Genomic DNA, 26,812 nt, shown 5'->3' with positions numbered 1-26,812 from the left:
TGGAAAGGTACATGTTAGACGAAAGCGAGCTACTGCTAAATGATTAGATTGGTTTGAGCTAAGCTAAACTCTGTTTTCTACCCAAGCAAAATACATGCAGGTAAGGTAGTACGTATTATAACTTTTGACAGTCACAATACACCCCAGATGAAAAGAAATTCTTGGGGTGAAAGCAACTGAAGCTTTGTTTTTTGCTAAATCAAAATACATAATATCTGCTCTTAGGTTTAGTTGATGTAATTTAACTGTATTTTATCAGTAACTGAAAAAAAATAGAAAAAATAGTAGAACACTTCTCTAACGTATGTGATCTGCTTGAAGAAAAAGTCATTTCCTCATAACTACATTTTAAGCCTTATATTGATTTGCTTTGCACAGCATCCAGCTGCAACATTTAATAAATAATGCAATCGCAAAATTGCATATACTGACTAATGGATAGGAAAAATGGGGATCACCTGAAAATATCTACAATCAGTATTCAAACACTGAAGGAGTGATAGGAAGAAGTTGGAAAAAATAAAAACATGAGTTATCACAAGATGTTTCTCTAGCTTAATAACTACTCACAAATATCTTATATTCTCCCCTGTAATCCAAGAATTAACCTATCATCTTGGTTATTTGCAATAGTATATAATACCCTCTAGTGGTATACACAGGAAAAGGAAACAGAAGCCAGACAAAGTTTTTTTTTATCATGAAAGAGCCTAGAAAACATTTTCACTTGCAGAGCATCACTGGTCTTTCTAGAACTGCTAGTCAAAATGTAAAATGCACTGCAAGCAGTACAATTAGACTTCAGCTAGATAGCTGGGTTTAGTTAGAAGAGTTGGGTTTAGAAGATAACCTGCACCACCAAGTCTTGAATGCCTTGTTCACAATTTGCAGACAAAACAAATTGCCGCTGCAACACGTGCAATCTGGTAAGAGTGGGTCTAGTGATGTCCGGGTCAGAGAGATCTCACCTGACATTTGAGAACTATGTTTATTTCCTTCATACTAAAAACAATTTTGTAGGCAAAATATAAATACTCCTCAGTCTCCAATACTGCAATGTAACAAAAGCTATTTGCAGCCTCCATGTGCAGTTCAGAGTTTGTTATCAGAAAGGGCTTCCTGAAGAAGCTTATATGCAGGGTTTCTGCATTTACCAGGTCTGTGCTTTATTTGCCAATTGGCAGTGGTTCAGAGATGGAGGTGAAAACTAACAGTGCTGGAGGGGAAAAAAATCCACCTCCCTCTAATCAAGAAAAAGCTGCTGAGCTTATTAAAAGAACTGTGCAAATCCTCCTGAATCTTTTCCAGAAGCCCAGTCCACTCATTTAGAGTCAGCTAGATCTAATTTGAAATAATCTTTGTTTCTGTAAGTAAAATTTCCCTAAGTGGTATTAGTATCTAGGAACTTCTTCCATTTCTCTGTAGTAGCAGGTCAATGTGCAAAGCGTCTTTGTCATGATGTGATGATAATTAACTAGTAGTGCATCATTCTAATTGTCACATTGTTTTTGCCCTTTTCCTGCAGCCTTGTTATTGCTGTAAGATTTAACAAGAGCTATGGCAATTCTGTCATGATTTTCTGGTGGCACTGATTGCTTCCTGCCCATCCAAGAGGAAGGAGCCCATACTGTTCAGATGTCACACTGGTTCAGATTTAAATCAGCTTCTAGACTAATGCCAAGCAAGATGGTAGTCAGCAGCCAATTATTTTAATGAAGGAAGGCTTTACTGTGCAGTATGGTTCTGAGCTGTAGTGATACCGTGTTATTTTCCTGGCATTAGCGTAGCTAGCTAGCACAGTGTAATCTGCGATACCTCTAGTTATCTCCTTGTTACTTTTTTTCTTATGCTGTGGCAAGCCAATCTCTGCTCTCTTTATGCCTTTCTAAAGCATATAATAAAAGAATAAAAAAACAGGGCCATTTCCCGAGCTGATGTAACTTTACTGATATTAATGTAGTAATATAGGATCTAATTAAGCTCACCAACATTTAGATTCCACATCATGGTAAATAAAACTGAGACCGCAGTTAAAAAGAAAAAAGGTTCTGACAAGGATTTATTAATTTATGCTTGTGAACAAATATGTCTGACAGTTGAATGATGAGATGGCCATACTCTGTACAGAGAAATCGTCTTTCCACTGTGTTGAAAGAAGCTGCAGTATAGAAGTTCAGGAGTGGGTGTCAGATCACAGACTCTAACCCAGTTAGGAGGATGGCTGCATGCCCAGATAAGATGAAGGTTCAGACTTTCTTGCTACTGTTCCTGCTTCTGTGTGTTCAATTTTGCTGAATAACCAATCAAGCTGTCTGACACCTGGCACAGGAGGGATGCGCTAGGTCTTGTCTTCCTGTGTTAAGCTGGCTAGGAGGTTTTATTACCAAAAAGAAAAGAAAACACTTGGAAAAGCTATTTCAAGCTAAAAGCTGGAAGGAAAGAAGCTAGTCAAGCTGAGCCTTCTGTGCCTTTATTTCTGTCCATGCTGAAGGCTGAGAAAAGTCTCCTTCAAAGGAATAGAACTCCTATTATTTAACTGGGAAAAAAAGGCAGTTCTGTGGTTACTTTAATAATGCTGCTTTCTGGCAAATGGGCAGATATTGATTGTAAGTGGCACTTTGTGCAGAGCACTTGCAGATGGGCAGATATTGACTGTGAACAGCATTTTGTGGAGAACACTTATTTTTCAAACCTTTAAATACTGATTTATGTTTAAAATAAGAAAGACATATAAAATCTGTAAATATTTTCTCCGAGCCTTAATTACCTCATCTGCTGGCAAAAAATAAATATTAAAATTTTTTAATCTTCACTTGAACTGTCAAATTCCTCCCAGTCTGACACGCTCATAACTTCCGATGGAAAGTCAAGGTGATTCTGCAGGTGGTCTGCATGCCATTCTGAGTACCATTTTTCTGTGTCCATTAAAATAGCCCTGGGCAAAGTGAGGACGCAGGCAGCCATCCCAGAAATATCATCTTCCAGCTGGGGACCTTCCTCCCAACAGTCTCTCTCTGCATCGTAAACGTGAACGTAGTCCATGCGGATCCCTCTGTTGTGAGACCTGCCTCCCAAGACGTAGATCCTGTTGTCTAAGACAGCAATACCTGGCTCCCCATGCCCTGCAGGAAGCGGACATACGTTTGTCCACTGATCAGTGCTTGGCCTATAGCAGGCAACCTGTAAACAAAGAAAGAGATTAGCTATAAAGGAACTTGTATCTCAGTGAGAGACAGACTGGTCATATCACAAACTATTTACGTAGTCATGCAATATCATCAGTCTTTTGAGAGGCTGTTGATAATGGAGAGAGCACATCAGCGCACAGAAGTCCACTGCTCGGTGGACTAATATGAGCTCAGACACAGTGCATCTCTTTGCGTTATGAAAAAATGTGCTGGAACATATGGAGAAGTCTGTGTTACACCAAATATGGTAGGCTCTCTGCAGCATACGTGGGAAGTTTTAGATTCTATTGGGCACCTATTTCGCTAACTCCCTTTATTCGTAAGCATCTTTTTATCCTTCACATACTTTCAGATAGATTGAATTCTGCCATCTTCATTGGCTTTATAAAAACAGTTACTTTTTGTGTCTTCTTTCCACATCCCCAGCAGTTCTGGAGGCTGGAATAAGTCACCAGAAGCGTTTCTCTAGCTGTCACTTACTATCAGGCTCTGTGTATTTAACTGCATGATACAATTGCTTTCCAATCTATTCATTGCCATTTTCAACATACCCTTATCAACTTTTGTCCTAGAATTACATACTGCTAATTAAAAAGTCCTTAAATTAGGAAAAAATGGAAGTGAGAAGACAATCTAAAGTAAATTCAGTTGACATGCTACTTATTGGGTATATGCATGCGGGTGAATGTTATTCTTCAAAGATGTTTGAAAATTGATAGGAACCCAAAGTGCTAGAGCTTTAATGCTCTAGCATTAAAGTGTGTGGGTTAGACATTGCATGCAAGACAGACAGCAGTAGATAAATCACTGCAAGTTCCTCAGTTAAGTGGAGGAGAGCTGGTGCAGTAAGCTGTTGCTGGGCAGACAGTTTTATATGCATACTTAGTGGGAGGAAGACATTACGTCAGAGTGCAAGCATCCACAAGAAATAGACTCTTGCAAGAAAGAAACAGGTATGATGCGCTTTCACCTGATGAACATCCCTTCTGTAGCCAGAATCATTGTTGCTTCCTCCAATTACATAGAGCTTTCCTAGAAGTGCAGCCATCCCATGCCAAGCACGTCTGACTGGACCATCTGCTAAAATGTCCCAGCGGTCAGTCTTTGGGTCATAACATTGTAGGTCCTTCAAATAGTCTTCTCCTCTCCTCCCACAGGTAATATACATCTTCCCATCCAGTGCTGCTCCAGCATGTGCATACACCTGCACCATCACATGGGAAAGTGAGAGGTTAAGGGCTGGATTTATGTATTTCTCCCAGTTTCAAAGAATGGCATAGTCATTAAGGGAGTGACATTTTTCATGAATTTCTCAGATACCAACATCTGGGAGGATCTTCTTATGGACAATTCCTTTCTAGGTGATTATGCTGTAAGTGTGAGCCTTAAGTTCTGAATGAAATACACAAAAATTTTCAAAACTTCCAGAACTGCAGCGGGTTCTCATTCATTATTGTTCCTTAATCAGGCTATTGTTCATACTATTTCTTTTCTCCCTTTTCTCTACTTGGAAGCCTTTCTGCTGGAGATGAAAGTACTATACAGGCATTGACAATGTTATCAGGAAGGCAAGATAGCCTACTTAGTCGCACTCAATTGGATCTTAAAGCTGTTTTTATTCCCAGCATTGACACACACTTATTACTTGTGATCACATGCAAGCTGTTTATCTTCTTCTGCTTCTGCATCCATTACATAACATGGCAATAATATTTATGTTTTTAAGGTATCTTGAGATTCTTAATGAGAGAGAGGCATTATGAAATCACAAGTATTCTTTTGTGCTGGTGACTTGCCACAAAGCTTTTAAAAGGTGTAGTAGAAGTCAGCATAGTTTCTTGAAAGATTAATTAGGATCTCAGTTTTCTTCCCTAACCAAGGTTTACCAAGCAGTTGTTCCTTTATAGCTTCCTCCTTTTGCAACACTTTTAATCTAAGAATAGAAATTCTTGCCTTTTTAAGCAAAATTCTTAGAACAATCTTTTCCACTCAAAATCACAATTCCCATGTCACTACAACATTTCCTGGCTCCTGGGGTCATGCATGCTAGTCTGGCAGTTGCTGTGTTAGAAGGACAAATGGAACGGATGTCATAGGATAGCTGCTCACTGATATATTTCAAATGAGTAATGGTCTCACTTTAGTTGACTGAGATGTCATGCTGCATCATGTAAGCTATTGCCATCAGAACTTATTACACAATCACACATCTTTTGTGTCGAAGAATTAAGTAGTCTATAGAAACTGAAGTACCTTCTCACTAGGGGGTGATCTCTCCTGATCAGGACTGAGGTTTGTTGTCAGAATTGTGAGTGAGAAACTTGTCCTACTGTTGCTCATGTTTTACCTGCTCTAGAAGGAAAGGGAACTTCCTGTTCCTGGTGGCTGTGTGTTCAATTATAAACGGTTTTAAAAGTGAATACAACAAAGGTTTGCAGGGGAAAACAACAAGAAAACAGGAAAAATAAGCATTTAACCTCAACATGGAAGTTATATACATTCTTCTTCTTTCTTGGTATTTGTTTATCCCACATACAGAGGCTACTGTTTCTCATTTCAATTTCAGCAAATGGAAACCTACACATGAGAAAAGCATCTAAAAAGGATGACATTGGGTATCGGGGAAGTGTATCGGTATGTGTGACTAATGCACTCCTTACCTCCTTCTTCAGAGGTGTCACATATTCCCAGGTGTTGCTTTTAGGGTCATACCTCTCCACTTCCCTCAGGTCTTCGTGGTAATCTCGCCCGGCGACAGCGTATATATAGTCACCCACAACACAAACACTGAGGTCAGCATGTTCTTGCTGTAGGGACCGGATCTGGAACCATCTGTTGTGTCGTGGGTCATACCTTGCAAAGGAATAGGATCAAAGTTATTCATACAGCCACAGAATCGTTGCTGGAATGCAAGACAATACCACAGATGTGGGTTACTATACTGTCTTTGGTTGAAATTCAGCTCAGCTGTAACTGGAGTGAAATTTGGCCTTGTCAGCATTTGATTATTAGCAAAGGTATTTTGTTCTATTTTTAGAAGATGTATTTTAGTAGATATTATCATGCTGTAAAAGCCTATTTTTTTCCATGATCTTCTGCACTGCTGTCAGGTTATAGATCAAAATCTCTGCTTGCATAAAGCCATTCTACAAGGTACAGCCATCTGAAAATACTGCAAAGACTACATCTGGATCTTAAAGGGGCCAAGAGGGGCATACATATTTTGTGGCTTCTTTGATTCTTTTACCCAAATATCTGTTCAAACGGAACCTCATGATTAATTTGCCATGCAAAATATCTATTTGGTCTGGAAATTTTAGTTACAGAGAAAACTGGAAGTGTAGTCAGACTAGGCATGCTATAAAATAAGGGCAGCTCAGCTAAAACTAGTAAAAATGACCACATTACAAAGACAAAAGGGTTTATATCTGTTCACAATGTTATGGGCATTAAGATCTAAAACTGATCCTTCCCCCTGCTCTTCTCCCTGGCACAGCAGAACTTAAGCGGACCCTGGAGCGCTGCTACTGTGCACACAAATTCACAATAGTCAACTAATAATAGCATTTTATTTGAAAAACCTTTTTGATAGCTAGATCCCTTCCTATTGGGGCCAGAACTGCACACAGACAACATCTAGAGAATCCTAGTTATTACTGCAGTCTGCACTTTTAGTACTTCCCTCTCCAAGGTAGAGAAAGTAGCATATGTAATATAAATGTAATGTAATGACTGAATGTCATATGAATAGCTGCTTCTACCCCATCAGGCTTGGCTTTGTCCCATAAGCACAGATGAAAGCTTCCTGTTACTATGAGGCTTATTCCTTTATTTCTTGTGGTTTTTCAGGGAGGCCTCTGTTCTGATCTCTTGGTCAGCAAGTGTGCAGACTCTGCTCATGGCTTACTGACTCAGAGAAGGGCAACAGGCTAGTAATAAAAATAGTAGCAGAATTATCTTTGGCTTACCTCCAGCACCTTGACTCTGCTCGAAAACCACGTACGTTGTTGTCTCCTCCAATTAAATATACAAAATTATTGAGAACAGCAATCCCCTGGTTGGACATTCGGGGGGCTAGTGGAGCCGTAAAGTGCCTCCACTCTCCCAGCAAGGGGTTCAGATATTTGGCTTGATCACTGAGGACTATGGATGGAGTAGAATGCATCCCTCCAAATCCCACTACACACTGGAACTCTGACCTCAGCTGTGTCTGGGAGGTCTGAAGCATTGGCTGAAGACATTCATTCTTGTGGTACATGAGTGCATCTGCTACTTTATCTTTTAAAGGACATGGACTTAATTTGTCATGAAGCCTTTGCAGGATCTGGGGTTCCATCAGAGGAAAACGAACTGTCTCAAGTAGCTTAGGGGGCTCCATCAGAGAGACTTGATCTGTCTCCAGTTGCTCTGGAGAATAATGATAAAGAAGTGCCCCTTCATAAACCTCATTCTCATAGTTAACCTCCAAACGGTTGCTGCTGAGGAGGGAGTAGACCTTCTGGAAGGGTAGCTGCCGGTACATTTGTGTCTTTGAGAAAGCTACAAAGTTTTTCAAAATGTAGGAGTCCAGCTGATCACTCAAATGTCTCAAGTCATAATGGTCAGCTAATCTGTATACATCCAGGATGTTCTCTTCATCTACCCAGGACATGAGAAAATCACAACAGAACTTAATGACTTCTGGAATCTGCAAGAGAGAAGATTCGTTATTTCAGACACTACTTGCCTTACGCTTGAAAGACATGTTACAGAAGCATGGAGTGCAAGCCTGGGAAGACTGTAAGAAAGTTGTTCCCAAGAAGACTGCTCTGCTCACAGAATCTGACCGCTATGGTCACTTGTGCCCAGTTCACTGTTCTCAAGAGAAAAATACCAACCCAGCATGGGCTTGTAAATGAATACAATACAGATCTTCTAGCCATGCTGTTTTCTGTACTGCAAGCCTACAAGTTTGGCTTCAGGTGCAGCCGTAATGTGTCTTCCAAGGCACCTGGGGCACTGGACAGCCAGGTTGCTTGGCTTGTTGGCATGCCACCAAGGTGCAGGCTGCCTGGGACACAGCTATGTAAACAGAAGGCATGAAGGACGTAGAGAAAGGCAGGTTTACAGCCACTCCATGAGTTGATCTTTCAGAGCGCTATAGACATAGTGTGCCAGAGACTGTATATATAATAGAATAACATGCTAGACTGCACCACTCAAGTGCGTAGGAAGCCATTTGAAAGGAAAATTAGTATTTAATGTTGTTTTCTGAGTACAGCTTGAAGTTGTTTCTGGCAGGAGGGACTACTGGCAAATAGAGAAATAACTGCTGTGCAAGAGTCCCTCTGCTAACAAACTGTTGCAACTGTGTAAAGATCAACCAAACAAACCACTCAGAAAGTTCATGAGTTAGTACCAAAGCCTGTGCAACCATTAGCTGCAGAGAAAATTAAGAGGGAACCCCCCCCCCACCTATTTGAAGGCACAAGAACTCTGCGCTTAGCGTGGAAACCATGGTGTAGGATACCCTGTAGAGATGTGGCCAGGGGAGGTTATGTGCCTGTGGACTCAGTCAGTGGAAGATTTTGGTAGCTTTGAGCAGTGCAACAATTTCTGAGCAGCAAGCCCTGTCCTTTACCATAGGCCAGAGGTATTCCATTCTAGGGAAGCTTTCATAAGCAGGTCAGAGGAAGTGAGCGCTATGGAAAATAGTTCTTTAGGTGAAATAGTAAAGGTTTATAAATAATAAAACCATTGGCATGAATGAGATGTACAAGCACTCATTCATTGTCCCTACCCTTCCATAGCTCGTTCCAGTGGCTACAGCATCCAAACGAAATTCTTCTCATCACAGCCATTTATGTACTTGGAAAAGCCTCTTCTAACACTTTCATTCACCCCTAACTCTCCACCCACCAGATATCCAGGTTTTTTGTTTCTTTCATTGTTGCTTTTGTTTCTTGCTTCTTTTTTGTCACATCTCCCAGTGCCTCACCTGAAGCTGACAGGCTGCAGCTAAGGTTTCTTGAACACTGTTCACACTGAGTTCCAGCTCAGAAGTGTAAATGAAGTTCAGGATTTTACACATTGCATTGTAGGAGATGCCATGGATACGAACTTCTTCCTGTTCCATCTCTCTCAGTCCTCCTGCAAACATTCCTCTGTAAAAAAGACAATGGCACATGCTATGGAAGGTTCGAATTAAAGCTATATTCAGTTGCTTATCTTATGTTGTCCAGGGAACATCCAAAATATTCAGAAGGAAAAAAAAAAAAAAACAAGCCAGGCAGTTTTATAGGATTAGCACATCTCTAAGCCAATGATACCAGATCATAGGCCTTTAGGCCTAAGAAAGTAACAGTCTTCATTCTGTAGGGAAACAGTAGCAGCCATCTGAAATATGTGATTCCCAGCAGAAGGACTTAAATGCAAACCCAGTTCACAGGGATAGTCAGTGAGTAGAGACAGATACTTAGGAGGTGGAGGAGAGAAAAAACAGAAGAACCTGGGACTGTAGGAATTTTTTCTAAGCTAGAGCAGTTCTTCCTCCTCCAGTTAGAGGTTGTAGACTGTTAATAGTTTGCCTGCGTTGCCTTTGGATTTGTTTATTTGCTCAATGAAAGTAAAGTCATTTCAAGAAACTGCTAGTCAAAGTGACCAAAAGAGTGTCTGGATCAGCAGAGAGCAAGCCACACTGCAGGCATATAGAGGGGGTGACCCAGTCCCAGCACCAGTGACTTTTTGTGTAGTATGAAATGACCACCAGAACTGGCAAAGTCTTACAATGCTAAGGATTGGAGTAAAAGCCACCCGGAGTGCATTTATGCAGAAGACACCTGTTAAGATAGCCTCTCCTCTCTATATACCTCCAGGCACCACAGGCTGTGAGTTTAGCAGAGGTAAGCTCAGTGTAACAAGAGCTTTATTTTTGCAGAGACATAAAAGAACGATGAATAAGACCCTACTTAATATTTTGAAATGCATCCAGCTCTATCTTCTAGGTCTAATTTTACATTCAGAGGCATAACGGTGCTAAAACAGAAGATTTGGATGTTGCAGTTTTGAGTTGCATTCGGACACATGCTTGTTACTGCTTGTAACTGGAGCATACCTGAAATAGTCACAGGACGCAGCTAGAAGTATACGGTGAGCTTCAATAGGTTTCTCTTCCACTACCAGAACTACATCGAAGAGGATGCTGCTGTCTCGGAGAGATACCAAGCCACTGAGCAAGGCCTGTGAGTGCTCTGCACTGCGGTATGTGTTGCTGGTGCGCTGCTGAAGGGAGGGCTCGAGCTGAGCTTTGTGAGGCTGAGTCAGCTCCTGATCCTCCGCCATCCCAGGCAGAAATGCTCAGCCACCAGCTGCAGCAGAATGAAATCTGTGAGACAACAGAATCAGCAAAGGTTTGTGCCTTTTGCTTTACGAATGATCCTCTGACCCGCCTGTCACAGCAAATAAATCAAACCAACTCTTCAGTACAATGGAGAGACATTAAACACAGTTCTGTCCCAGAGACATTATTCTGAATGACGATCCTGGAAATGGACAGGCGTACATCAACATACCAAACAGGCAGAACCTGGTATTTCAAACAAGTATTCTGACTCTCGGTTTTCAGTCCAAGAGTCAGTATATAGCATGTAGGGATAGTTTTTTCTGAGCAAGTTTCACTTCCCAGTCCATAGCAAGAACCCCATGTTTCCATTGCATTTCTACATCATTTATAACAAAGGACAAAGCTGAAACAATTTTTGCTAAATTTCAAATTGGCTACTATCCTTAGATAACTGTTGCAATATAAACTGCATCTTCAAATTTGTTCTTGATATCTTACCACAGTATCTCAAAGCTCTCATCTTTGCTTTTTCATTTTTCCCCCAATGAGCACATTTCCATCTGTCATTGTGCAAGATACTGTATGAAACTGTAGGCTTTGAAATGTCTTTACTGTGACTATTTCGAGCTAGCATGCACAACTACTTTCTATTTCACTGTGATTCCCTATACAGGCAGTATCTCCTCCAGTGTTGGCACTGGAGCTGGCTATCCCATACCTTTTTCTACTGCTGCCCTTGACATGATAGGAAGGTCTCTATGGCATATGGGGAAACACCTGTCAAGAGCTAGCTGTAAGTCACTGTGTTTCATGTCAGTGGTTAAGATCTCAAAATCTCATGATTCCTCTCATCCTCAATGTTACCCTTTTCCATTGCATTTGAAGAATATGAGAAGCTGTAGCAGTTAGATCTGTTTGAATCTGTCCTGTTGTCAGAGCACATAAAAAAAAAACATTAGCAAAAGGAAGTAACTTAGCTGATTTGTCTGCTTAAGATGCTGTTATAATAACCTCTCTTCCTGTGCCCCTGGGAAATAGCTTAGTGACACAAGGGATAGTCACAAGGGGTTATCAGCAGTCAGAAAAGCAAAGGCAGAACAAATCCAGCAAATCCAAACAAACAATGAAGAAATGGGACCATTGTTTAATTGTGCCAGCCATGGATAGCGAATGCAGTATTGGAAATCTCTCGAAGTACTGCAAGGTATCCAGTGTATGGCCAGCGAGGAAAGAGCTTTCTGGATGACACACGGAAATATGAAAACATGTTTATTGTACTGCCTGCAGGAAGTTACCTTATACTGTCCAAAGCAAAAGAAAGCCAGGTGGCAATGCATGGTTTATGGGATGGAAAAAACTGAAAGAGCATATTAATAGTTGTCTGCTCTTTTCCATGCAAAACCAAGACAACCAGTTCAGAAGAGGAGCTCTGCTGAGACAGCCTTCTAGGGAGTATGTTCAGGTTGATTATACAGTGAAACTATCTGTCAGCAGCTGAGAGATAAGTAATGGATTGTTCTTCGTGACAGGTAGATGCTTTTCCTAGAAATAAGATGACTGTTTTGAAACACATTAAGTGACTGCTGTGTTGTTTGTTTTGCTCCTGGGTAACACCAAAAGTGATGGATTGAGACAATGGAGATAATACTGTAAGAAAGGCAAGTGAAGTGAAGTTAGTGTTACCAGATGTTGATCAGAAATTTCCCGCTTCACTCAAAAAGAGGACAAATATGGCAAGAACAAAGTGGGGTGTGATATGGTCCAAACCACATTTAACAGAGTTTGCTCTGAAAACGGTCGCACCTTTTTGGCAACTTAGAGAGCCATATCAGAATAAATCTCTATGGGAGTACAATCATTGCCTCAAAAAGCAGAAGTAAATGTAACAACGGAACTGCTTTCTGAATTAAAAGACTGTAGCTGGGTAGGGGAAACAGCATGACCTTTGATGCGATCTTACACTGTGTCATATAGTGCAGCCATTAAAATGAAGCATATTAGAACTAAACTAGCCATGGAATCAGTGCAACAAATGTTAGTGAGGAAATGTGTTGTAGGAGAGGTGGCTCCACTGTAGAGTGAAGTGCAGAGTCATGACAATGGGAACAACATCAGCATTCCAGTAATGCCACCGCTCTACTAAGAGACAATACACATGTAACTGCGGGTTGTCATCTTATCAGAGCCTCTAGTAGTGGCAATATGACAGAAACAGGCAACCCACATGTGTGTGTGTGTGTGTGTGTGTATGAAGAGCAGAGTGGGAAACCGGTGTAATCATGCCAAGGGACTACCCCATGTACCAGTGTCTGGACCTGATTCTCACTGAAAAGTGGGATGATGGTCCAATATTGCATTAATATTATTCATTATGCAAGCAATACTGCCGGTGTATTAGTACTGTTTACTGTGACCGTGTCTGAAAATGGGGAATCTCCTCCAATATAAGAAACTGCTAGCTAATCCTAAAACACAAAGAGCTTTTTCTGTGTGAGCTAGTGGCCGCGCTAGCAGAGTAACAACAATGTGGAGGAGAATGGGACTGAAGAGCTGCTTCAGGAAGGACTTGGTACAGTTATTCTGCACAGCAGGCACATGAACCAGCGCTGCCAGCTGAGGCCTGCACTGCCAAGCCTGTATGAGCATTAGTATCTGGAGAGATACTAATTTCACTGACTAATGGGACTTTCTTGGAGACCTGTGGGGGTGTTTATCTCAGTGTCAGGGCTCCTAAATATGGACTTGAGTTCTCCAACAACTCTAAACTGTTAGCGATAGCTGAACAAACTAGCCCTTCTGGCAGATCTGTGGTAAGCCCAGTGGGGTCATCCTGCAAATACAGCTGCTGGGACTATAACCAAACCATCCTCCACAGCTGATTTTTGGCTAGCCCTCAGGTATTTTGCTAAGTTCTATTTTTTGAACTTTGGCAGGTCCTTTCTTGTTCTCAGCGTCTACTCCTGGATTGTAGCTTGGCTCTCACTGGTGAACTGGCTTGTCCTCAGGCTATTCACTCATGCAGTGCTGTACATCCATATGAGAGCTGCCTTACACTTTTGGAGCACAGTACCATCATGGTATGGGAATTCACCACTCTATAGCTCCCTGTGAGTATTCTGGCATCCGCAGCTATTGGATGCTAAGCAGCTGAGGGTATGTAGGTTGAATACTGAGGCTGCTGTGGAGGAAGCGAGGAATACTATTTAGCAGGTACAGTTTATGTGGTGTAAAATTTGCCAGCCTTCAAGAAGCTCTTTTTGTACACGGATACATCAGGTTCCTTACTTAACACTGTGGCAACTCAAGAGAACCTATATTCCTGTATTTGTACCTTCCTGCCCTCTGAAACCAGGCTTCAAGGCTCGTAAGTATAAATGTCTATTGTTATTGTTATTAACAGTGTAGTACAGTACTCTGGAAAAATGCACACTACTGATTTTAATGAACTGTTGCCTACTTATAGAATTAAAGGTGGACATTTACAGTATTCATCCATGATGTCTGACTGGCATATGTACTAAGTCCTCTTCTTTGATCCAAAAGCCAAGAAAAAAGTCTTAACTCCTACTTAGGTAGATTTAGGAGCTAGTAGAAAAGACCTTTATGATAAGAGTAGAGGGCCACTACAGGCTTGTGGGGGTTGGCTAGCAAGATCCACTCAGCTGATTACTGAGTGCCCTCGGCTGCATAATAGCTGTACAAGGGGCAGCTGGGGATGGGAGTGCAGGTGTTAGGAGTCATAAAGAACAGTTGTTGAAAGAAGGGTATTGGGGATTGTGTTGTGTGGCTGCTTTGCAGGGAGAGCTAGGTGTTTTTAAGTGTTCAGGTCTTTCTGGATGCAGTGTGGTGTGCCTCTCTGAACTTGTGATCACAGAATCGTTTAGGTTGGAAGGGACCTCTGGAGATCATCTAGTCCAACCTCCCTGCTCAAGCAGGGTCACCTAGAGCATATTGCCCAGGATCACATCCAGACGGGTTTTGAAAATCTCCAGGGAAGGAGACTCCACTACCTCTCTGGGTAATCTGTTCCAATGCTCTGTCACCCTCACAGTGAAGAAGTTTTTTCTCAGGTTCAGATGGAACTTCCTGTGGCTCAGTTTGTGCCCATTGCCTCTTGTCCTGTTGCTGGGCACCACGGAGAAGAGGCTGGCCTCATCCTCTTGACACTCCCCCTTCAGATACTTGTACACATTGATGAGATCGCCTCTCAATCTTCTCTTCTCCAGGCTGAACAGGCCCAGCTCTTGCAGTCTTTCTTCCTAGGAGAGATGCTCCAGCCCTCTAATCATCTTGGTAGCCCTCCGCTGGACTCTCTCCAGGAGTGCCATGTCTCTCTTGTACTGGGGAGCCCAGAACTGGACACAGTACTCCAGGTGAGGCCTCACCAGGGCTGAGTAGAGGGGCAGGATCACCTCCCTCGACCTGCTGGCAACACTCTGCCTAATGCACCCCAGGAGACCATTGGCCCTCTTGGCCGCAAGGGCACACTGCTGGCTCATGTTTAACTTGTTGTCCACCAGCATTCCCAGGTTCTTCTCCGCAGAGCTACTTTCCAGCAGGTCAACCCCCAGCCTGTACTGGTGCATGGGATTATTCCTGCCTAGGTGCAGGATGACTATGACTCTGTTGGGGAGGGAAGGAAATAAGTGCTAGCACAGCATCTTGTTTCTCAAGGCTGTGAGTCTAACTCTGGTCTTTATTCTGTGTGTTTTGCCTTTGTTGCTGTCTAAAAGGCTGCTGGCTGAAACAGTGGAAGTGTGCTATTTCATAGGTGTAGTGGTACCAGCTGGGTGGGTGGAATGACTGTTAAGGTGTCTAGGAGTTGTAAGTGTCAATTGATCTTAAAAATGGCAGGCAGCCTTATTGCATAACCCTTGTATATTTTTAGCTGGAAATAATTTAACTCCATCTGCTCACGCTTTTATATTTTGCTCAATCTTTATTTCTCTGGGGAAAAAAAAAAGCTAAATGTATTACAAATAGCATAGCTCTGAATGGGACAGAACAAGTTCTGGTATGCTGCAAAAAACAATTTTTTTTCCCTGGTGTCTTTGTGACTGCTAAGGAACTGTTGGCTTTTGGGGCCTTGTGAACTGTTTTCACAGGCTGGCCTACTTGTTCCTGTAGGTGAAGGAGCTGGAGGCAGGCCCTTGCACTGCTGGGGACAAGCTCTAGTTTGTAGAGCCAAGCTGGTGAAACCTACAGCTAGTGTAAGCGCAGTCTCCTGAGCAATGCAGCAAAGTTCCTGCTATCCTGAGCCTCTCCTCCATCAGCTCCTTGCTTGTAGGGAGGATGTTCTTGAGACTTCTGTGTTCTTTTTCTTCTCTTATTGAGAAACTTGCTCCATACCTGAGCTAGCCTCCCAGAAATCTGAGTAATATTTCCTCTTCTCTTCCTCTTCTGCAAGTTGATCAGCGCTAGGCACCTGGTAACAGTAGGATTCAGGGGCTGAATTGCAGGACAGATCCTGAGGTGGAAGAGAAGAGGAACCTTTCCTGTTTGCAGTTCTTCTATAACAGTAGCAAAGATCAAAAGCCTTATTCCATGGTTTGTGAGATGCTGTCTACAGTTAAATTGGATAGCCCTTGCCTTTTAGCAGACATGGGTTAATGTACTAATAGCAATTTTATGGAGTTACAAATGAGTACAAACTAGATAGAGAGGAGGAGATGGCGATGCCAGCTTATGAAGTCAGATTAGTAACTGTATGTGCACCTCTATAGACAATGCTAATGTAGGAAGATGTGCAGTGCTAAGTCAAACACTGATGCTTACTAGTCTTTTGTCTACGGTTGCGTTGGCAGCCTTGATGCTCTACTGTAGAGAAATGGCTGGGTACAGTGGAGAGCACCCAAGTCTGTTTCTATGGAGACTCAGACCTTTTTGTATTGAAGCGCTCCTGGCTGTGAGTCGCATCTCTGTACAAAGAGGTGTGTTGTGCAGATTACAACATTGTCTCATGCATCAGCTGTGGCCAGGATACGACCTTGAGCTTGCTAGTGTCTGCTATCCAAATCCTTTAGCTCATTGCCAAACGGACAGGTGGTTCAAGCTTGGAGGGGGTCCCAGGCTTTCTTAGAATCATGGAATAATTTCAGCTGGAAGGAACCTTTAGAGGTCTCTAGTTCAATCCCCTGCTCAAAGCAGGGCAAACTTCAAAATTAGGTTAGGATGCTCAGAGCCTTATATAGTCAAGTGCAGAATCTCCATCCCTGCAGATACTTGGAAAACTCTCTCGGTGATTAACCACTGTCAGTGTGAATTTTTCTTCTTTATCCTGTCTGGATTTCTTCTGCTGCAATTTACAGCTGTTGCTTCTTGTCCTTATGCTGTGCACCTCCAGGAAGAGTCTGGCGCTCGCTCTTCTGCAATAACCACTTAGCTAAAAACAGCAACTGGCTCTCCCCTTAGCCTTCTCCTCTCTGGGTTGAGCAAACCCAGCTCCCTCGCCTTGCATATATCTCCTTGTATGTGCTCCTGCCCTGTATGGTGGATCTCCACTGAACTTGCACAAGTTGTTTCTTTTACTATGGATATCAAAGCTGGGCAGAGTACCTCAGATATGGGCTCATAAGTGCTGAATAGAGGGAAAATAATCACTTCCCTTGACCTACTGACTATGATCTTCAGACTCAGCTGTGTTAGGAAGATAGTCTCCACTGCAGGAAAGCTGCACTGACTCCCATTCAGTTTGTCCAACAGGGCTGCCCAGGCTCTTCTTATGCAAAGCTTATTTCTAGCTAGGTTTGTCCCCAGTCTGTACATACAGGCAGTTTCTCTGACCTAGATGCCTGACTTTGCTTTTGCTGTTGAAATTTTTGTGGTTCCTGTTGATCCATTCTTAAAGCTTGATAAGGCCTCTCAATGGCAGTTCATTCCTCTTTCTTGTAGGCTGTCTTCATTGCTCTTTCTACTATAGACCAACCAGTCTGGCATGCTGATTGTGATCAGATCCTCAGAAGCATGAGTGTATTGAAGGAAATGAGGGATATGTGCCCTAAGGCTTTCTGCACCTTCACCTATCCCTAGGGCATAAAGAGAATTTGAGACCCGAGCCAGGCTTCAGCTGAAAGTCTGACAAGAAGGCAAGGTACAAGACTAGAGCAAAATGCTAGTTATGCTTACTCTCAGGGCTGCAAATACAAAGAGGCAGAACCTGGCCATGTACCAGAACTTTAACAGGGTAAAGGGCACACAAATACATCAGCTAGTCCGGGATTATGCAGAGGGGGGAGGCAGCTGGGTGGCTGCCAGAATAGTCCAGAAAACAGATCTGATGCCACAAACAGTGTAAACTGAAGAGTGAAACCTGTTCATTCCAACTAGAGTGCAAATACCAGAATAATTCACCAACTATATCATAATTCATAATAAGGCACTGGCAAGTTTGGTTACAGCAGAGGACAACTGAGTAAACTGTATGTGTAGACAAGGCTTAAGCCAGTTCTGTGCTTTTTGAAGAAAACCAGAAGAGAGGAAGGATGAAGGAAAACTAGCTTTGCTTAGCAGCGCTTCTTTCAGAATTATACCTCAATGCATTCACAAATGTGCAAGAACATTCTTCTTCCTGAAATACAATTTCATTTCAGGAACCTGCCACAAACGTGGGAATCAACCCAAATGATTCTTTTTTGACTCAACTCCCCACAGTAAGAAAGGAACTAAGATATCTGGCACTGTGTAACAACATATCAACATTAGTTTTGAACGCTCTGATCTGAGATATGCTTTCACTAGGTCAATATGCACCATTTTTCTGTAAGTTAAGAATGGAAATATGGAAGCACGTTTCTCTGAGTTGAATTTTCTAAGCCACTTTTGATTTTTAGCATCAGTAGTAGCTTGAAGTAGGGGAGAAAGCTTGAAGGCAGGGTTTGGAAACAGTTTCTGCAAACTATGCTATCTCACAAAACTATGCCATTCACACTTTTCAGAAGTAAACAGAGGTCTTTTTCCAAACCTATTACAAGCTGCTTCTAATATATATTGAGAATAAAACCTCTCATATTTAGTATGTATATGGCAAAAGTTTTTTATTTTATGGTGGAACTACCATGAACTGTATCTATATTTAGATATGTAAAGATCTTAAACAAAAAACCTAAACAATAGCGTAACTAAGAGTATGAGCTTTCTAACTTGAATATTTTGCCTTATCCATGAATTGCTGACTTCTTTTCTTCTTGCAACTTACCCAGATTTGTAGAACTGCAAAGTTTTCTGTGGTATGTTATGGGATGTGGCCTGTGGCCAAATGCTACTAAAGAGAAGTTGTAATAAGATAAACAAAAATTCAACATGGTGCTTAAATGCTTTCTCATATGGCTTCATCATCGCCTTAGGAATCTGACGATCTTTGCTACTTTTGTTATTGCTAATCTAGAAATAAAACTTGCTGTGTTTCCCTTCCTCCCCCTCCCCCATGGTCATGCTCTGGTTTTGAAGGAGCTGGAGCTGCTGCTCATGTTTGAAGGAGAGGGTGTTTCCCAGTTATGTTCAGGCAATGTGTACCTGCCCACCCTAAAAACAGGCAGCCCATCTGTGAGGCTCCAGCTGGCAGAGACAGACTCTGGGGAAAGTGCAGTGCTCAGTGTTTGGTTCTGTGTCCAGATGGATCTAGCCACCCAAAAATCTTAAAAGATCTATTTCTCATGCATGTCTCTCCATAATATGAAAAGCAACACTTTTTTTGTCTTTCTTTTTAAATAAAGCTTCCATAGGATTAGGCTAAATAATGACTATACCAAAACTGACAGCTCATAAATTTGCCCGTGGTATATGTTCTGTGAATTGTCAGAGATTCAGCTAGTCAGCAAGTTTCCCCTGCTTTGTGTTTTGAACTGCTTAAACCAAATCATGCATTTTTAATTATCTAAAATATATGGAGGAGAAAAAAATTTAGAAAAGTAAATGCGTGGGATACAACAGTTAAGTGACTAGGAAGAGAGCAAATAGTACTGCTAGCGTGTTCCCACTCTGATTTCAGTATCAAACAGCAATTGATTTGTACTGTTCGCTACACTGGTTTCTCTCCTGTGGAGATCCACGGCTTTTCCTGTAGCTTAGCACCCTTCCACATCAGGAAAAGGGAATGGCAGGGGAAGGCTATTCAGAGTTACCCATCTCTACGAGAATCGGGCTTGAACCCACGCGAGCCCTCTGACAGAAAGACGGCTTGAGCAGATTTCTGCCTTTACCGTGCCTTCGCAAAGCGCCGGGCCAGCCCGCCGGACCGGCATCCTCGGCCCCGCCGCCTCGACACCTGCGGTCCCAGCGAGGCAGCCCAGGCGCCGGGGCCCGGCCCAGGCCCTCCGGTCCGGCCTCGCACCTCGTCACGGTGGGGCGGCCCGGCGGGGGCGGCCTGGCCTGGCCTGGCCGAGGCGAGGCCGGGCGCGGGCTGAGTCACCGAGCCGGCCGGAGGGGTCCGCACCGCCCCAAGCCGCGCCCCGGCGGCTCCCCGCGGCAAGGCGGTGACCCGGCGCCGCTGCCGCCCCCTCCTCCCTCCCCTTCCCCTCCCCCGCGGCAACCAGCCGTGGCTGCCCGCCCCCGCCGCCGGTCCGGCCACCTACCAGAGCGGCGGCGGCGGCCCCTCCGCCACCGGCTTCCGCCTTCATGTGCTACCCGGAAACCATGGCGGCCCCGGCGGCTCGCCGCGCCCTGCCCACATGACTCGCCCGCCCGGGCAAGGGAGGGCTGCGGCGGGCGAGCCCCGGGGCGGCGGTCCCGCCGGTGCCCCCCTCTTCCCCCTCCCCCCCCCCCGGCCGCGGCCCCGTGTCGCGACCCGCCGTGTTGGTGCGTCACTGCCGCCCCGCGCGGTCCGGGGCAGGCCCCGCCCGGCCTGCAGGGGGCGCTGCGCCCCGCGTCCCAGCATCCCCCGGGGCGGGTGGGGGGGAGCAGCGGCTGGACTACAACTCCCGGCGTGCCCCGCGGCGGCCAGGGACTACGTCTCCCAGCAGGCCGAGCGGCGGAGGGGGGGGGGCGGGACGGAGTCGTCGTGTCGTGGGGGAGGGCGAAGGAGGCGGGCGTTGCCGGGCGCGGGTTGCGATACGGTGGCCCCGCGGGGCCGAGAAGCTTAGAGGCGCGTTGACGTCTCCCTCGCCGGGGCAGCTCGGGGTGGGGGGGGGTCCCGTCATAGCGGGCCGGGGGCCGGCTAGAGGGTTGCTGTTGGTAGGGTGAAACGCGACCTGTCGCACAGCCTCCTCGGGCAGAAATACAGAAACTTCACCCAAAGCAGGCACGAGAAGCGCTTATATTAGGCAATACCTAGCCCTGAGCACGTCCCATCCCCAGCTGGACGCGCCCTGGGCCTGTGAGGGAAGGGCTGGAAAGGCCTCGGTGTTACCTGAGGCGCCTCCGGTTACCGCCAGCGCTATAGCGTCTTCTGGGGTGGAAGCACTGGGGTGTGTTTGGAGGTGCTCTGGGATGATAACCCCAAACAGCAGGGCCTGGAAATTAGCAGCATCATATAACTTCAGTGATGGATGATCAAACTGGCCCTTGCAGATATTGCAAATTGCATAAGAAGTAAAATGACTTGATTCCAATAGAGGAGGCGCATTTAGGTAACGTTAAGTGGCTATGGCATTTTGTGCTTTTGGTTATTTAAAAACAGATAACTGCATACTTACAAATATCCTTTCTTGGGTTTCAGGATTCTGAATCTGAAACGTGGAGGATCCAGGTACCTGCTGAGCTTTTTAAAGAGGCTTGGAGAGGTGGGAGGAGTGGCAGGGATCAGGTTTGGGATGGCATGGCGCTGAGGAGGGTTCTGGTGGGTTTCCCTCCCCCCCACTGCATCTCATTTTCTCTTCCAGCATAACACAAGCAACTTGTTCCCTCCGTTACTCTGTGGGGGTGTGCAAAGTAAAAGAGACAGAGAACTGCAGCTGCAGAGCGCGCAGGCTGAATCTGGCAGTTCTGTGGGTCGCCTCGCGTAGTCCTCTGGAGCAGCACCCACAGTCTTGACAGGTCTTGACCGTGCTGGAGCCAAGGAGCAACAAGGGAAGATGAAGGCAAAACTTGCCGGCTGTATTAACGCTTTGCAGAAGTAGATTTACCAGCTCCGCCTATATATCGATTTGCCTCAGCGTTTGCAGGAATTTGGGTGTATCTGCAACTTCACAAGCCGTTACAGTGGAGTGCCTCGTGCCACTCTCTGCCGCTCATGGGTGAACGACCAAGGAAAGATGAAAGCGAGGGGCCAGCACTAAATGCAAGACTGTAGGCATGGCTATTTCCCGGACCAGTTCTCCCCCCAATTAGCGGTACAGCATCAACAGCGCGTGGATGAGTCAGGGTGCGATAGTGCGAGTTCTCCTCCTTTAGCCTTACACGCAGCGCTGGCAGGGACATTCACGTCGTTATTGTTGTCCATTCCCGCACTCCTCCTCCTCCCCCCCGGGCCTGCCCTGCCTCACGCCGCCCGCCAAGGCCGGGGGAGGGGAGGTGGGCGAAGGGGCCCTTTTCTGGTCCGGGACTCCATTTCCCAGCAGCCACCGGGACGCCCGCTCTCGCGAGAGTTGGCCGGGATCGCGCCCAGACTCCATTTCCCACCATCGCTCAGCGCGCCGGAAGTGCGCGTGCGTCACTTCCGTGGTAGCGTGTGGCGGAGCGACGGCGGCGGCGGCGGCGGCGGCGGCGGCGGCGGCGGCGGCGGAGGGGGGAAGCGCGGCTGTGGAAGCGCGGCTGTGGCGGCGGCGGCCGGGGCTCGCGGCGGCGGCGATGGACGTGACCGGGCCCGAGAGCGACTGGCGCAGCACCAACTTCCGGCAGAAGCTCGTCAGCCAGATGTGAGTGGGGCCGCGGGCGCGCTCGGCCGGTGCCGAGGGGCTGTGTCGTCTGCTTCCCCCCCCTTCCCTCCCGGTTCCTTCGCTCCCCTCCGGGCCTCCCCCTCCCGCCTCGGTTTGTCCGGTATTTCTTCTCCCCGTGGCCCCTTCGCCGCCCCCTTGCCGCCCCCTGCCTCACCTGGTTCGGCTCAGGGCCTGCGCGGGGAGGTTAGCCGGGGCCTTTTTTGGACCTCGTTTCTCCGGTCCTCTTCCCTGTCTCCTTCCTCCTCCTCCTCCTCAGGAATACCTGCTGCCTCTTCTGCGCGGTAGGCTGTGCGTGAGGGCTTCTGCCCTGACTGTGTCTTTTAGCTTTAGTGTTCCTAAGCTTGCCATATTCTGTCCTATGAGGACTGGCAGTTATTATCTTGCATCTGACGTTTTTGTAGCAAAAAATGAAATTAGGAAGTTAGTGACTTAATTTTTTAGTTATTCTGGATAGGGCTTTGCCTTGTCAGATCTAGAGCAAGCACCATAATGGGTTTCTATTTGATGCTGTAAAAGTTGCTAAAAAGAAATAAGGTTCAACTTGTCTTTCTGATAGTCTTTTCAATCACTTTACTTTCAATCGCTTTACCCTTTTACCCTACGTAATGTGGTTATTATAAAAGTGGAAGCACTGTTCGTTATTTATAATGTTGAAATCCTTATTTGTGCTTACTTGTTTATGAATGCTTGGAAAACTTGATCTTGCTTTGTTGCTTATAAAAATCAATCTTTAAAAACAAACTACCTGTTTCATTCTGATATGCAAACACGGCATAGTTTGACTGCACGATGGTGTTACTGCCATTTGTTGGCATAGGTTTTCCCAAGTTCTTATTTTATTTGCTGTGGTGTTTCAGAATTAAACAGTTGTGGTATTCAGAAAAGGAATATCATAGCATGTGTCTGTCAAAGCTGTGCAAGCATATTTGGTGCTCAGAAGTGATGTTTTTCTCTCTAAAGTTTCTGCAAAGTCATTTGTTTGCTTAGATGAATTCCTTGTTTTTCCTTGCACTCGCTCCTCAAAACGAGCAAGCAAAAATGCCCTTCAACGCTGTATGGCTTTGCGGAAATAATATGAGTAAGGCAAGACAAACCTTAATGCAATAATCTGTTTTTTGTTGTTTTTATGTATGCTCTGCAAAGTGTAACTGTTTTCTATGAGCAATACTTTAAAAATGGTGATAAATGTTTCAGTGGAAGCATACAGTATCAGATAAAGATTTTCTTGTTCAGTAGTTTTAGAATTTTTTTCTCTTTTGAGGCAAAATGTTCATATATACATATGAAAAGTTACCAGTTGTTTTAAACTTTTAATTTTTGTGAGGAAATAGAATTAAAATTCACTCTGTTTAAAGACTCTCACACATATGCACAGATGCCCTTGTGTAGAGTCTGTATGGTTTGCATTAAAAATATATTGATACAACTCTTTTACCCCTAAAGCTGGGTTTTGTCAGTGAAGTTGCTTTCTTGTGCCCCGTTCTGCTTTAGAGTGAATGTAAACGTATGAAGTATTCTATCTTATTTGAAAAGCGAACGAACTTGTTATTGAGATAAGTGTGCAGTGACTACAGTAGGCTTTTTTTGGAAGTGTATTAACATATAGTGCATATCTGAAATTAGCCTAGCTCAGTATCATGTTGGAATAAAGTGAAGCTAGCCAAAACTAGGATGTATAATAGCTATATTCAATGAGAAATAGGATCAGTACGTTTCCTAAAACGACCTGGGTTGTGTTTGTAACAAGTTCCCATTTCTTTTCGTAAGCTTCCGGTTTTGCTATTAGTAATGCCTACATAGTAGGTGAGAGAGGGAGGTAATTAAAACAAATATCTTCTGAAAGTTTTTTCCTTGTTTGGCCATAGGCCCAGGCACACCTTTCATACTGTTGCTAGATCCAGGAATCCTTGAGCTTAAATGGCTGAGCCCAGGGAGCAGTTCTAGTTCCTCTCAGGTCGTTGCAGGAGATGGAGAAAATGTAGGAGTGTGGTTGTATATTTGGGCTTGCAAAGCACCCCTTTATTCTGCTCTTACAGGGAGCAGACACATATTGGTGCCTCGAGACTAAAGCCTCTGGGGTTCCTCTTCTAACTACCTTTCCATAATATGTTTTAAAATGCTGATATTGCCTGAAGGACAAACCTGAACTGTATTGCCTGATGGTAAAATTGATACACAGTTGTGTACAGTTCCTTCCTTATGCTACTTACAGTCTATGTTAGAAGGGAAGCATATTCTTCTGTACTCAACATAACTTATGTCATGATCGTTAAATGTAAAGTTGAGTTTTTTGCTCCAAATTTTGATGTATATCTTTTTGCCTAAGATTGCAAAGGGTTTAGCCCATGGTAAATGTAAATAAGGATGTGAATGTTGAAAGCACGTGAGGGAGGTTGAGGTGAAGACCGAGGAACAGCAGGTAGGAGACGACAGGATCAGCTCAAGTGTCTTGAGTGAAAAAAGTGGAAGATCTGCATTGCTGCTCCCAATTAAATATTTCATAAAACCAGTTCATAAAGCAGCCTTAATTCTATATTCCAGCCTAGGTTCTCTGAGGCCTGAGGCAAAATCGAGTCAAGAAGGTAGGTATTTCTCCCTCCTTGGGTCTCTAGAAAGTGAGGGGATTAACTTTATAAAAGCTTATTTTGACACAACTGTGAACTGAAGGAACTTTTGCCTTTGCGATACCTCTTCATTGCAACTATTTGAGTCACCATGGAGTGAACCTGATACGGAAAGTTTTCGACGTTTAAAAAGAAGTTGAGAAAAGTGGTTATTTTTAACCAGCACTGTTTTTCAGTACTGCTGCCCACGCAGCCGCAGAAACGGTTGTACTGGCATAATTTGGAAGGAGAAGCTTCTTAGTCACTTCTGATGGAGGAAATGCTTGTGAAGCTATGAGAGGGTGATTCTCCATGGGCAGTGGGAAGGTGGTTTGTCATGACTCTGCAGGATTGGAGAGAAAGACAGACAGTGCCATGACAAGGCCTTGCCACGGTGGGCTTGACCTCTGCCTTCCCTTCTGTAGCTGAAGGCAGTTTTCTGTGGGACTGGGGCAGATGCTAAGTTATTGGAGAACTAGAAGGCCCTTTAGGCCATAATGTGTCCTGTCAAGCAAATATGAACAAAGGAATATGGAACGACTCCTTTTTTGGGTGTCCTGCTGGTCTGTATTGTCGGTATCTAACCGCATGGGTGGTATTGCAGTGAGGGTTGTCAGTGATGAAACATGTTACACCTGATCTGTATGTAACAGAAATGTATGGGGCAATGTCATGTGCACAGATTAGTGATTAAAAGCTTATTTGGTGGTGTTTATTTGGAGGCTTTTAATCCTGCTAGGTAGATGTGGCTAACTCGGTTCACCTGAGTGTTTTTTGTCATGGCAGAAAAATTTGTTGAACGGAGTGTTGTAGTGATCACGCATCCTATTTCATAAAGCAGTGTTTGGTGATGAAGACTGGCTTCAGCTTAATATATTGCTGATCCTGCAACTCATTGCCCTGCAGTCTTATTGGGACGACTGATCCATGCAATCGTGGCGTGAATTGGTTGGGGAGCTGGTATAGCTTTGAAGAATATCATATTTTGATTGAAAGTTTTTCAACTGGATCAGTTGGCCTCAATGAGAGGTGGCACATTGCTGGGCTAGAAACAAGCTTTTTGGGAAAGGAGGGGAGTCCCTGAAGCCTGTGTTGCTGTTAAGTGCTTCATCTTATGAAACTGCAACCTTGAGTGTTCTGCATGAACTGCAAAGGCAGAGATTCAGTGTGCATCTTTTGATGCATTCAATAAGTGCTTATGAGGCAGGTGAAGGTTGAGTTGTCAGGTATCATCTAGTTTTCAAAGTTTTGGTGAATGCAGTCTTCTGGAAGGATGTGATTCAATACTCTATCCTTAACTAGATGCTAAAGCTGTAGTATTTATTAGTGAATTTCCTAGTCTTTTAACGGAGATTTTTGTTGGTTGTGCGTGGGATGTGATTGTAAACAAACCAACAGTTCTGTGTATTTCCCCGCCCCCCCCCATCTAAGCTTTTATTGGAATACCAATAGTTATGATATGAAGTACCTTGAGTGTCGTTACTGGTAATGCAGATGTGATGTGAAATAGAAGAATAAATAGAAGACTATTTTTCATGTTCTATAATATCAAAAGGAAATAGCAGATACATATAAAAGTACATAATTTCTCTTTGCATGGTATTTTTTTCCCGAGTTCATGTTTTTGCATCATAGCCTTTTAGTACTAGTTGCATGTTACTTCCTTTACTTGCCTTGGCATAATCTTTTCCTTGTTTCTGCATTCTCAGTTCTTGCTGCCTTCAGAATGAGATGCACTGTCATTGTAATGTGCAGCTGAGGAGTTAGAGAGAATTCAAACAGTCGTGTGGATTTAGTGGCAGCCTTTCTGAAAGGGAAAGCATGGAAATAAGGGAGGCATCAGCGAAGGACTGGATGTAGCTTCCTCCTCTGCAGTGGAGTTCCTTTGAG

At 44.3% G+C, this 26,812-nt stretch overlaps 2 protein-coding genes and 1 long non-coding RNA gene across 9 annotated transcripts in view; 2 read left to right on the top strand and 1 right to left on the bottom strand.

Annotated features, from left to right (window-relative positions):
- Nucleotides 1-2,030: 2,030 nt before the first annotated feature.
- Nucleotides 2,031-21,939, bottom strand: KLHL22 (kelch like family member 22). Of its 5 annotated transcripts, none has more exons than XM_068911619.1 (7): nt 21,138-21,939; nt 10,282-10,551; nt 9,166-9,331; nt 7,157-7,875; nt 5,849-6,041; nt 4,159-4,392; nt 2,031-3,180 (listed from the first exon to the last, which is right to left on the bottom strand). In XM_068911619.1, the coding sequence occupies exons 2-7, from the start codon at nt 10,506-10,508 to the stop codon at nt 2,803-2,805; spliced, it is 1,917 nt and encodes a 638-aa protein (XP_068767720.1). In that variant the 5' UTR covers nt 10,509-10,551; nt 21,138-21,939; the 3' UTR covers nt 2,031-2,802. The 5 variants fall into 5 exon arrangements, with proteins under 5 accessions (XP_068767720.1, XP_068767718.1, XP_068767719.1 ...); XM_068911617.1 differs by lacking the exon at nt 21,138-21,939 and adding an exon at nt 20,079-20,258; XM_068911618.1 differs by lacking the exon at nt 21,138-21,939 and adding an exon at nt 20,079-20,258 and having other exon boundaries at nt 10,282-10,534.
- On the top strand, nt 20,934-21,455 carry LOC104152174 (uncharacterized). Its single transcript, XR_695914.2, has 3 exons — nt 20,934-21,071; nt 21,161-21,190; nt 21,324-21,455. It is a non-coding gene; the product is annotated as an uncharacterized lncRNA (long non-coding RNA).
- Nucleotides 21,940-22,083: 144 nt separating the features above from the next.
- Nucleotides 22,084-26,812, top strand: part of MED15 (mediator complex subunit 15) — a 30,832-nt gene continuing 26,103 nt past the window's right edge. Inside the window, exon 1 of one of the 3 annotated variants that reach the window (XM_068911616.1) lies at nt 22,084-22,298. In XM_068911616.1, coding sequence (XP_068767717.1) covers nt 22,231-22,298 — 68 coding nt within the window. In that variant the 5' untranslated portion in view covers nt 22,084-22,230. The remainder of the gene's footprint in view (nt 22,299-26,812) is intronic. The other 2 variants (XM_068911614.1, XM_068911615.1) reach the window with 2 other exon arrangements.

Source organism: Struthio camelus, chromosome 17, assembly GCF_040807025.1.
Source record: "Struthio camelus isolate bStrCam1 chromosome 17, bStrCam1.hap1, whole genome shotgun sequence".
Taxonomy (NCBI): Eukaryota; Metazoa; Chordata; class Aves; order Struthioniformes; family Struthionidae; genus Struthio; species Struthio camelus.
This window is presented reverse-complemented; position numbering and strand designations above follow the sequence as displayed.

Bases quoted from the DNA above. Each gene is read 5' to 3' on its own strand.
- KLHL22 (XM_068911619.1), bottom strand. From the start codon at position 10,508: ATGGCGGAGGATCAGGAGCTGACTCAGCCTCACAAAGCTCAGCTCGAG. The intron at 7,876-9,165 runs GTGAGGCACTGG...TCTCTCTTGCAG, and splicing joins CTGCAGCCTGTCAGCTTCAG to ATTCCAGAAGTCATTAAGTT. The intron at 6,042-7,156 runs GTAAGCCAAAGA...TTCCTTTGCAAG, and splicing joins GCAGAGTCAAGGTGCTGGAG to GTATGACCCACGACACAACA.